Source organism: Molothrus aeneus, unplaced genomic scaffold, assembly GCF_037042795.1.
Source record: "Molothrus aeneus isolate 106 unplaced genomic scaffold, BPBGC_Maene_1.0 scaffold_30, whole genome shotgun sequence".
Classification (NCBI taxonomy): Eukaryota; Metazoa; Chordata; class Aves; order Passeriformes; family Icteridae; genus Molothrus; species Molothrus aeneus.
Genome location: NW_027098964.1, coordinates 5,595,189 through 5,607,061, shown reverse-complemented (window position 1 = coordinate 5,607,061; position 11,873 = coordinate 5,595,189). Strand labels below are relative to the sequence as shown.

At 64.9% G+C, this 11,873-nt stretch overlaps 1 protein-coding gene across 1 annotated transcript; it reads left to right on the top strand.

Moving 5' to 3' along the window:
• Window positions 1-470: 470 nt before the first annotated feature.
• Window positions 471-10,148, top strand: TGFBR3L (transforming growth factor beta receptor 3 like). The gene is made up of 9 exons (XM_066570273.1): window positions 471-549; window positions 779-882; window positions 1,413-1,526; window positions 3,042-3,329; window positions 5,295-5,448; window positions 5,916-6,014; window positions 6,510-6,611; window positions 7,197-7,249; window positions 9,987-10,148. Exons 1-9 carry the CDS (start codon window positions 471-473, stop codon window positions 10,146-10,148), a joined length of 1,155 nt encoding a protein of 384 aa, XP_066426370.1.
• Window positions 10,149-11,873: the final 1,725 nt, after the last annotated feature.

Genomic DNA, 11,873 nt, shown 5'->3' with positions numbered 1-11,873 from the left:
AGGAAAGTGGAGGGTGGGGACATTGGGGACACAGATGGGACATTGGGGACAGGGACACAGATGGAGGTGGCACAGGTGGACCTTGGGGACATCAGGATGGGGACAGGAGGGTGGAGGGTGGGGACATCGGGTCTGGGGACAGCGGAGGGACACGAGTGACACTGGGGACACAGGAAGAGATGGCACAGGGGACACGGGCACGGGAGGGTGGCAGAGACCACGGGGTTGGGGACCCGGAGGGACAGCAGGGACAGCTGGAGGGTCCGGGTGACACCGGGGAGGGCACTGGGGACATCGGGGCGGGGACCCCGGTGGCACCTCAGGGACATGCGGGGGCACTCGGGTGCCACCCCCGTGACGTCCCCGCGGCCCAAGGGTGTCACCATGGCGACAGGGGGGGAGGGGACACGGGGACATCCCCCCGGCGTGGGCGGGAGCGGCGGGGACACCTTGGGGACAGCGGGGACAGGATGGCAGCGCCACCGGGCACCCCCCGGGCCCTCCCCGTCCTCATCCTCATCTTCCTCCTGCCCGGGGGGGGTCCCGCAGGTGGGGGGGACAGGAGGGGACATGGGGGGGACATGGGGGGGACATGGGGGGACAGGAGCGTCATGGGGGGGACATTGGGGGACCCCGGGGGGACCCGGGAGGGGCCTTGGGGGGGCCAGGAGGGTCCCGGGGGGGACACTGGGGGGGACCCGGGGCACGGGGGGGTCCTGGGTGTCGGGGGGGGCCCGGGTGGCCTGGAGGGGACACCCAGAGGTGTCACCGCCCCCAGGGCCCCCCCCGGGCTGGCCGTGGGGTGACCCCGCCCCCACCCCGGGACCCCCAGTGTCCCCCCCGAGAGCCCCCAGGCCGCGCTGCAGCGGGGACCAGCCCGGGGTGAGTGCGGCACTGGGGGAACTGGGGCGAACTGGGAGGGAAATGGGGGGAACTGGGATGTACTGGGAGGGAACTGGGAGGAACTGGGATGTACTGAGAGGGAACTGGGAGCACTGGGGGGAACTGGGATGTACTGGGAGGGAACTGGGAGCACTGGGGGGAACTGGGAGGAACTGGGATGTACTGGGGGGAACTGGGAGGAACTGTGGGTGAGTGGGAGGGGGCACTGGGGGTGACTGGGAGGGAACTGGGAGCACTGGGAGTGTCACAGGGGAGCACTGGGGGTTACTGGGTTGAAAGCGGGAGCACTGGGAGGAGTCGAGGAGCAACACTGGGAGGGAACTGGGAGCACTGGGAGGTTACTGGTGGCACTGGGGGTTACTTGGGGTCACTGGGGGTCACTGGTGGCACTGGGAAGTCACTGGGGGTTACTGGGAGGTCGCTGGGGGTCACTGGGGGTTACTGGTGGCGCCGGGATGTCCCTGGTTGGTGGCAGTGGGGGCGGGGCCCGCGCTGACTCCGCCCCTCAGCCCCCGTGCCCGCCCCGCCCCCCCCGGCTCCGCCTGGACGTCGCCGCCTCCCCCGAGTTCGGAGCGGCCCCGGGACCGAGAGCGGTGCCCGCGGGGGGACGCGTGTTCCTGCAGGTGAGGGGACAGTGGGGACACGGGGACCGTGTTCCTGCAGGTGAGGGGACAATGGGGACACGGGGACCGTGTTCCTGCAGGTGAGGGGACAATGGGGACACGGGGACCGTGTTCCTGCAGGTGAGGGGACAGTGGGGACACGGGGACCGTGTTCCTGCAGGTGAGGGGACAATGGGGACACGGGGACCGTGTTCCTGCAGGTGAGGGGACAGTGGGGACACGGGGACCGTGTTCCTGCAGGTGAGGGGACAATGGGGACACGGGGACCGTGTTCCTGCAGGTGAGGGGACAGTGGGGACACGGGGACCGTGTTCCTGCAGGTGAGGGGACAGTGGGGACACGGGGACCGTGTTCCTGCAGGTGAGGGGACAATGGGGACACGGGGACCGTGTTCCTGCAGGTGAGGGGACAGTGGGGACACGGGGACCGTGTTCCTGCAGGTGAGGGGACAATGGGGACACGGGGACCGTGTTCCTGCAGGTGAGGGGACAGTGGGGACACGGGGACCGTGTTCCTGCAGGTGAGGGGACAATGGGGACACGGGGACCGTGTTCCTGCAGGTGAGGGGACAGTGGGGACACGGGGACCGTGTTCCTGCAGGTGAGGGACACGAGGGATACAGGGGACACGTGGGACAGGGGAGGGGACAGAAGAGGGGACAGGTGAGACACGGGGGGGATACATGTTCCTGCAGGTGAGGGGACAATGGGGACGGTGTTCCTGCAGGTGAGGGGACAGGGGAGACACGTGGGACAGGTGAGGGGATGCGTGTTCCTGCAGGTGAGGGGACAGGCGACAGGTGAGGGGACAGGAGAGGGGAACAGGGGGACACGGGGGGGGACACGGCGGGGGGGGCACTGGAGGGGGCGTGTTCGTGCAGGTGAGGGGGGAACGGGGGGGTCCCGATCCCCATCGCTCCCGTGTCCCCCCGTGGGTCCCCGTGTCCCCCCCGTGTCCCCCTCTCTGTCCCCCCCGTCCCTGTCCCTGTCCAGGTGTCTCCCTCCCGCCGGGACCCCTCCTCTGTCCCTGTCCCCTGTGCAGGTGTTGCTGTCCCTGTGATCCCTCCGTGACCCCCTTGTCCCTGTCCCGGTGTCGCTGTCCCCCCTGTGACCCCTCTGTCCCTGTCCCTGTGTCGCTGTCCCCACGACCCCCTGTCCCTGTCCGTGTCCCCGCAGGTATCGCTGTCCCTGTCCCATGTCCCTGTCCCTGTCCCGGTGTTCCTGTCCCTGTGACCCCCCTGCCCCTGTCCCTGTATCCCTGCCCCTGTCCCGGTGTCGCTGTCCCCACGACCCCCGGTCCCTGTCCGTGTCCCCGCAGGTGTCGCTGTCCCTGTCCCGATGTCCCTGTCCCGGGTTCCTGTCCCTGTCCCGGTGTCGCTGTCCCCACGACCCCCGGTCCCTGTCCGTGTCCCCGCAGGTGTCGCTGTCCCTGTCCCGATGTCCCTGTCCCGGGTTCCTGTCCCTGTCCCGGTGTCGCTGTCCCCACGACCCCCGGTCCCTGTCCGTGTCCCCGCAGGTGTCGCTGTCCCGCGCTCCCCCCGGGCTCGGTTTCTCGCTCCGCCGCTGTTTCGTGTCCCCGCGCTCGTCGCCGGGCCCGCCCCGGGGTCCCGCCCCGCTGCCGCGGCCGCTCGTGGTGCTGCGGGGCGGCTGCGGCGCGGGGCGGGCGCGGCGGCGGCTCCGGGGCTCGTTCGTGCTCCCGGCGCGGTTCCCGGAGCCGCTGCAGTTCCTGCACTGCCGCCTGAGCCTCTGCCGCCACCGCACCGGCACCGGCACCGGCACCGGGACCCCGCCCGGGCTGCCCACGGTACCGGCCCGGCAGCGGCGCCGCCGGACGGGAGATAACGGGGATGGGATAATGGGGGTGGGATAATGGGATAACGGGGATGGGATAACGGGGATGGGATAATGGGATAGCAGTGGGATAACGGGGATGGGATAACGGGGGTGGGATAATGGGATAGCAGTGGGATAACGGGGGTGGGATAACGGGGATGGGATAACGGGGGTGGGATAACGGGGGTGGGATAACGGGGATGAGATAATGGGATAGCAGTGGGATAACGGGGATGGGATAACGGGGGTGGGATAACGGGGATGGGATAACGGGGATGGGATAATGGGATAGCAGTGGGATAACGGGGGTGGGATAACAGGATAGCAGTGGGATAACGGGGATGGGATAATGGGAGTGGGATAACAGGACAGTGATGGGATAACGGGATAGCAGTGGGATAACGGGGATGGGATAATGGGATAGCAGTGGGATAACGGGGGTGGGATAACGGGGGTGGGATAATGGGATAGCAGTGGGATAACGGGGATGGGATAACGGGAGTGGGATAACGGGGGTGGGATAACGGGGGTGGGATAACGGGGATGAGATAATGGGATAGCAGTGGGATAACGGGGATGGGATAACGGGGATGGGATAACAGCACAGCGATGGGATAACGGGATAGCAGTGGGATAACGGGGGTGGGATAATGGGATAGCAATCAAATAACGGGATAACAGGGGTGGGATAACGGGGATAACGGGATAGCGGGGGGGGATAACAGGGGTGGGATAAGGGGGGTGGGATAACGGGATAACGGGACTGGGATAATGGGGGTGGGATAATGGGACAGCGATGGGGTAACAGGATAACGGGATGGCAGTGGGATAATAGGATAACAGCAGGACCGTGGTGGGATAATGGGGATAACGGGATAATGGGGATGGAATAACAGCAGGACCGGAGTGGAGTAACGGGGCTGGGATAACAGGACAGAGATGGGATAATGGGATAACGGCGGGATAGTGATGGGACAACGGGATAACGGGATAGCAGTGGGATAACGGGGATGGGATAACAGGGATAAAGGGATAACGGGAATGGGATAACAGCGGGACTGCAGTGGGATAACAGGGGTGGGATAGCAGGGATAAAGGGATAACGGGATAACGGGATAGTGATGGGACAACAGCAGGGCAGTGCAGGACTGCAGCAGAATAACGGGATACCAGGAATGGGGATAACGGGAATGGGGTAACAGTGGGACCATGGTGGGGTAATGAGGGTGGGATAACGGGACAGCAATGGGATAACGGGGATAGCGGGAATGGGATAACTTGGACGGGATAACTGGACATTGGGAATGGGATAATGGGGTAACAGCGGGATAGTGATGGGATAACAGGGGTGGGATAACAGGATAGTGATGAGATAACGGGATAGCGGGGGTGGGATAATGGGGATAATGGGATAGCAATGGGATAATGGGATAATGGGATAATGGGATAATGGGATAGCAATGGGATAATGGGATAATGGGATAACACCAGGGCGGCGATGGGATAATGGGGATGGGATAACGGGGATAGTGGGAAAGGGACAATGGGATAACAGGTGGGATAACAGTGGGACAGCAATGGGATAATGGGGATAGCAGGAATGGGATAATGGGATAATGGGGGTGGGATAATGGGATAACAGGACACTGGGAATGGGGACAATTGGAATGGGGAGACAATGGGATAACAATGGGATAACGAGAATGGGGATACAAAGGAAATGGGGGACACCAGGAATGGGGGACACGGGGGATGGGGACAGCCCTGAACCGGGAGTGGGACACGCCGGGGACACCCACCGGGAACAGGGGACAGCGGGAGCGGGGCCATGGCGGCACCGGGAGCCGGGGGACACGGGGGCGGCACCGGGGACACCGCGGGGCTCTGGAGGTGCCGCCCCCCGGTCCCGCCCCCGTTAACGCCGCCCCTCCCCCAGTGCCGGGCCGAGCCTTGTCCCCGCCGAGGGGGCGGAGCCTCCGGTTCAGGCCCCGCCCCCCGGCCCCGCTCCGGCCCCGCCCCCGGGCGCGCGCTGCGCACCGTGACCCGCCCGATCGTGGTGACCCTGGGGACACCCGCGACCCCCGCGCCCGGTACGGGACCCCCGGGCGGGGACACCCCCGGGACCTCCCCTCGGGACCCCCGGACCCCAAACTCCAACCCCGGGACCCCCTGACCGGGACCCCCCCACTGGGACCACCCCCCCCGAGACCCCCGGGCGGGGACCCCCCCCAAACCCCCCCGGGACCCCCAACCGAGACCCCCCTGGGGACCGCCCGTAACCCGGGACCCCCTGACAGAGACCCCCCCCTCCCCGGGACACCCCCGGCCCAACCGGGACCCCCCCAAACCGGGACCCCCAATTCCCTCCCCCCGGCCAAGCGGGACCCCCCCAAACCGGGGACCCCTCCCCACAACCGGGACCCCTCCCCAAAACAGGGACCCCCCCCTCCCCACAACCGGGACTCCTCCGCAAACCGGGGACCCCCCCCACATCTGGGACCCCCAATTCCCCCCCCCCGCTCCCGGTGCCCCCCAATAACCGCCCCTCCCCCCCCAGGTGCCCCCCCGGGGCTCCCCCCGCTGCCGTTCCCGCCGCTCCCGCCCCTCCCGCGCCCCCCGCCCCCACCCCGGGAGCGGCCCCGGGCCCCCCCCGCGGGTGAGTGACAGGAATGGGGGGGGGGCGGCACCGGGACCCCCGGGACTGGGGAGTTTGGGGGGTCCCGGAGCCCCGATTGTCTTTTTGGGGGGGTCCCGGGGCGCTGGGTCCTTCCCGGGGGGGGTTGGGAGGGTGGGGAGGAGACCCCCGGCTCTTTTTATGGGGGGGGGGTGTCCCGAACTCCTGGGTCCTTTTTGGGGGGGATTTGAGGGGGATTTTAGGGGTTCCCGGACCCCTTGGGGTGGTTTTGGGGGACTGCGGGGGGGTCGCGAATCCCTGGGTCCTTCCCGGGGATGTTCGGGGGGCTGGGGGGGTCTCGGGGCTCTGGGTTCCCTTTGGGGGGGGGTCCCGAACCCCGGGGTCCCTTTGGGGGGCGTTAGGGGGGAATTTGGGGGGGGTTCCGGCCCCAGGGGAGGTTTAGGAGGGAATCTGGGGAGTCCCGGCCCCCAGATTTGGGGGGGTCACGATTTTGGGGGGCTGACGCTGCCCCCCCAGCCCCCCCCGTGCCCCCCGGGGCCGTGGCCGCCGTTTCCTTCGGTGCCTTCGTGGTGGGGGCGGCGCTGGCGGGGGGGCTCTGGTTCGTGCACGGCCGGACAGGTGAGGGACCCCCCCCCAAAATCATCCCCTCAATATAATCCCCCTCCCCAAATAACCCCCAACCCCCTAAAGACCCCCCCAACAATTTCCCACCCCAAATAATCCCCCTCCCCAAAATATCCCCCTCCCTAAAATCACCCAATCCCCCCAAATACCCCCCAAAATCATCCCCATCCCAAAATGATCCCCATCCCAAAATCATCCCCATCCCAAAATCATCTCCATCCCAAAATAGTCCCCATCCCAATAGAACTCCCCCAAAACAATCCTCACCCCCCAAATAATCCCCCTCCCCACAATAACCCCCCACAGTAACCCCCTCCCCAGAACAATCCCCACCCCCAAAATCTCCCCCCGAACCCCATCCCTGGGCCCCGCCCCTCCCCCAGACCCCCCCAGGGCTGGGACCCCCCCCAAAACTCCCCCTTTGCCCCCCCCCAACCGCCCCAGGACCCCCCAAATTCACCCCCCCCCCCAATTCCCCTTTAACCGAGACCCCCCCCAAATCCTCTGAGCCCCCTCCCCCCCAATTTGGGGTGGGACCCCCCTCCCCTCCCCCTCTGATCTCTGCCCCTCCCCCCGCAGCCCCCCGGGCCCCCCCCGGCCCCAGCGCTGCCCCCCAGCCCGGGAGGGGCCAGGTACTGGGAGCACTGGGAGCACTGGGAGCACTGGGAGCACTGGGAATGGGCACTGGGAGTACTGGGAATGAGTACTGGGAGCACTGGGAGCACTGGGAATGGGCACTGGGAGTACTGGGAATGAGTACTGGGAGCACTGGGAGCATTGGGAATGGGGACTGGGAATGGGGACTGGGAGTACTGGGAATGAGTACTGGGAGCACTGGGAGCACTGGGAGCATTGGGAATGGGGACTGGGAATGGGGACTGGGAGTACTGGGAATGAGTACTGGGAGCACTGGGAGCACTGGGAATGGGCACTGGGAGTACTGGGAGCATTGGGAATGGGGACTGGGAGCAATGGGAGCACTGGGGGAACTGGGAATGGGGACTGGGAGCACTGGGAGTACTGGCAATGAGTACTGGGAGCATTGGGAGCACTGCGAATGGGGACTGGGAGCACTGGGAGCACTGGGAATGGGCACTGGGAGCACTGGGAGCACCGGGAATGGGGACTGGGAGCACTGGGAGCACCGGGAATGGGGACTGGGAGCACTGGGAGCACTGTGAATGGGGACTGGGAGCACTGGGGGAACTGGGAATGGGGACTGGGAGCACTGGGAGCACCGGGAATGGGTACTGGGAGCACTGGGGGGACTGGGAGGGACATGGGGGATACTGGGAGTACTGGAAAGGAGAACTGGGAGCATTGGAGGCACGGGGGGGGATCTTGGGGGAACTGGGAGGGGATACTGGGGGGAACTGGGAGGGACGTGGGGGTATTGGGGGGGTCACTGGACAGCGATACTGGGAGTACTGGGGGGAGCTGGCCCAGTAACCCAGTGCTGGTTATACTGGGAGTGTCATATGTGACACTGGGAGCACTGGGGGGACAGAGGCCCCCAGGAGTGACAGGACCTGGGGGTTTTGGGGACCCCGGTGGGCCAGGCTGGGGGTGTGGGAGGGGCCAGGTTGGGTCTGTCCCTGTCCTCACTGTCCCTGTCCCTGTCCCTGTCCCTGTCCCTGTCCTCACTGTCCCTGTCCCTGTCCCTGTCCCTGTCCCTGTCCCTGTCCTCACTGTCCCTGTCCTCACTGTCCCTGTCCTGTCCCTGTCCCTGTCCTCACTGTCCCTGTCCTCACTGTCCCTGTCCCTGTCCCTGTCCCCATCCCTGTCCCTGTCCCTGTCCCTGTCCCTGTCCCTGTCCTCACTGTCCCTGTCCCTGTCCCCATCCCTGTCCTGTCCCTGTCCCTGTCCCTGTCCCTGTCCTCACTGTCCCTGTCCCTGTCCTCACTGTCCCTGTCCCTGTCCCTGTCCCTGTCCCTGTCCCTGTCCTGTCCCTGTCCCTGTCCCTGTCCTCACTGTCCCTGTCCCTGTCTCTGTCCTTGTCCCTGTCCCTGTCCCTGTCCCTGTCCTCACTGTCCCTGTTCCTGTCCCTGTCCCTGTCCCCGATCATTGGCAGCTCTGAGCGCTCGCCCTGAGCAATTCCTGCGGGCAAAGGGAATTCCGGCGCTGGGAGATGCCCCCAGCAGCTCCTCCAGCCCCGTGGAGCCATCGCTGCCTGCTCAGGACACCCCAGCAGTGGCTCCAGCAAGGGCAGAGCTGCACCCCGGGGTCATTGCACGGGAGGGGGGAGACAGAAGCAGCAAACGGCGAAATTAATTCATTAATTAATCATTAATTAATCAAAAGTTCTGCCAATGTCTGTAACCGATGAGCGCTGACGCCTCCGCTCGTTCAAATGTCCCGATCGTGCAAAGCTTTGCTGAGGGGGGAGAGGGGAGCGGCCCTTGGGGAACCCCCCACATCTTGGGGGAACTCCCCACCTTTAGGGAACCCCCACCTTTGGGGAACCCTCACCTTTGGGGAACCCCCCCACCTTTGGGGAACCCTCCCACCTTTGGGGATTTGGGGAACCCCCCAGCCTTTGTGGGAACCCCCCACCTTTGGGGAGCCCCCCAGCTCCTGCTCCGTGCTGAGAATGAAATCTGCCACTGCCCCTCCTGGAGCTGTGACTCGGCTCCATCCCCATCGCTGCGCTCCGGGGGGCTCAGGGCTCTCTCCAGGCTGGGAGCAGCCAAAGCAGCCCCAGGGTTTGGGGTTTGGGGAGAGGAGCGCATCGGGGGCTGCAGGGGGTCCCATGGGGGGCGGCTGGGAGCTTCAGGGGGTCCCACAATAGAAAGCTGGAGGTCCCAGGGGTGCCCAGTGAGGAGATCAGGGGGGTGCAGGGTGTGCAGGAGGCTCCCGGTGCCAGCAAACAGCGGCTGCCGAGGGTCCCCGTGCCCGGGAATGGGCGGGTCAGGGGGGTCCCGGTTCAGGATAGGGGGGTACAGGGGGTCCCGTTCAGGATAAGGGGGTACAGGGGGTCCCGTTCAGGATAGGGGGGTACAGGAGGTCTCGTTCAGGATGAGGGGGTACAGGGGGTCCCGTTCAGGATGAGGGGGTACAGGGGGTCCCGGTTCAGGATGAGGGGGTACAGGGGGTCCCGGTTCAGGATGAGGGGGTACAGGGGGTCCCGTTCAGGATGAGGGGGTACAGGGGGTCCCGGTTCAGGATGAGGGGGTACAGGGGGTCCCGTTCAGGATTAGAGGGTACAGGGGGTCCCGTTCAGGATAAGGGGGTACAGGGGGTCCCAGTGGCGGAGAAGGGAGGGCAGGGGGGCTCCGTGCCCAGAGGTTCAGGAGGGTCCCCGTGACCGGGAATGGGGAGTTCAGGGGGTCCCGGTGCCGGGGGTCCCTCTGTCCCCTCGCTGCCCCCCAGGAGCCCCCGGAGCGCCCCCAGACCCAGCGCTGGGGCCTCGGCCCCGCCCCGCTCGTGATTGGCGCCGCCGCCGCGCCGCAGCCAATGGCAGCCAGCGGTGTTGGTGACGTCACCGGTCGCTGGGCAGATCCCAGAGGCGCCGTTTGGGAGGCGCGAAAGTGACCGAGGGACGCGGCGGGGGCGGGAAATCCCAGCGCTCCCAGTTCCACCCAGCGCTCCCAGTTCACTCCCATTGCTCCCAGTTCACTCCCAGTGCTCCCAGTTCACTCCCAGCGCTCCCAGTTCACTCCCAGTGCTCCCAGTTCCACCCAGCGCTCCCAGTTCCACCCAGCGCTCCCAGTTCACTCCCAGTGCTCCCAGTTCACTCCCATTGCTCCCAGTTCACTCCCAGTGCTCCCAGTTCACTCCCAGCGCTCCCAGTTCACTCCCAGTGCTCCCAGTTCCACCCAGCGCTCCCAGTTCCACCCAGCGCTCCCAGTTCACTCCCAGCGCTCCCAGTTCACTCCCAGCGCTCCCAGTTCCACCCAGCGCTCCCAGTTCACTCCCAGTGCTCCCAGTTCCACCCAGCGCTCCCAGTTCACTCCCAGTGCTCCCAGTTCCACCCAGCGCTCCCAGTTCACTCCCAGCGCTCCCAGTTCCACCCAGCGCTCCCAGTTCACTCCCAGTGCTCCCAGTTCCACCCAGCGCTCCCAGTTCACTCCCAGTGCTCCTGTGCAAAACTCCTTCATTAAAACTTTCCATGTCCTCATCCCTGTCCCCATCCCCTCCCTGTCCCTGTCCCCATTGCCATCCCACAGCTCCAGCTGGTGCCACCATGGTCCGTGTCCTTTTGGGCGGTGGCCTGGAGGTGCCTCTGCTCATCCAGCGCTCCCTGACCTTCATCTGTGACCTTCATCCCAAAATCCATCCCAAATCTCCATCCTCAGCTGTGTCCTCCATCCCAGACCTTCATCCCAAACCTTCATCCCAGAATCCATCCCTGCCATCCATCCCAAACCTTCATCCCAGAGATCTGTCCCACATCTTCAACCCTGGCTGTGATCTCCACCCTGACCTCCATCCTTGCCCTGCATCCCTGGCTGGGTCCTCCATCCCAGACCTTCATCCCAGAAATCCATCCCAAATCTCCATCCCTGGCTGTGATCTCCACACTGACCTTCAGCCCTGGCCACATCCTTCATCCCTCACCTTCATCATTGACCTTCCTCCCAGACCTTCATCCCAAAATCCATCCCTGACCTTCCTCCCAGACCTTCATCCTGAAATCCATCCCAAATCTCCATCCTCGGTTGTGTCTTCCATCCCTGACCTTCATCCCTGACCTTCATCCTAGAAATTCATCCTATATCTTCATCCCTGGCTGTGATCTCCACAATGACCTTCAGCCCTGATTGTGTCCTCCATCCCAAACTTTTATCCCAAAATCCATCCCTGATCTCCATCCCAAACCTTCATCCCAGAAACCCATCCCAAATCTCCATCCTCGGTTGTATCTTCCATCCCAGATCTTCATCCCTGACCTTCACCCCAAAGTTTCATCCCAAAATCCATCCCTGCCCTTCATCCCAAAATCCATCCCTGCCCTTCATCCCAAAATCCATCCCTGCCCTTCCTCCCAAACCTTCATCCCAGATGTTCACCCCAAAACTTCATCCCAAACCTTCATCCCAGATGTTCACCCCAAAACTTCACCCCAAACCTTCATCCCAAACTCCATCCCTGCCCTCCCTCCTTGGCTGCAGCTGCTCTGGGAATTCCACCCCGGCTCCTCACAGCCCAGGATTTCTCCCTGAATCTCCCAAAATCCCCAAATCCCCCTCAAATCCCCCCAGATCCCCCCAGTCCCCCTTTGTCCCAGGATTTGGGGGATTTGGGGGAATTTGGGTT

What these genes read in the sequence shown, in the direction of transcription:
- TGFBR3L (XM_066570273.1), top strand. Translation starts at nt 471, where the DNA reads ATGGCAGCGCCACCGGGCACCCCCCGGGCCCTCCCCGTCCTCATCCTC. An exon ending in GCCCGGGGGGGGTCCCGCAG is followed by an intron (nt 550 to 778) that starts GTGGGGGGGACA and finishes CACCGCCCCCAG; the next exon opens with GGCCCCCCCCGGGCTGGCCG. An exon ending in GCCCCGGGCCCCCCCCGCGG is followed by an intron (nt 6,015 to 6,509) that starts GTGAGTGACAGG and finishes CTGCCCCCCCAG; the next exon opens with CCCCCCCCGTGCCCCCCGGG.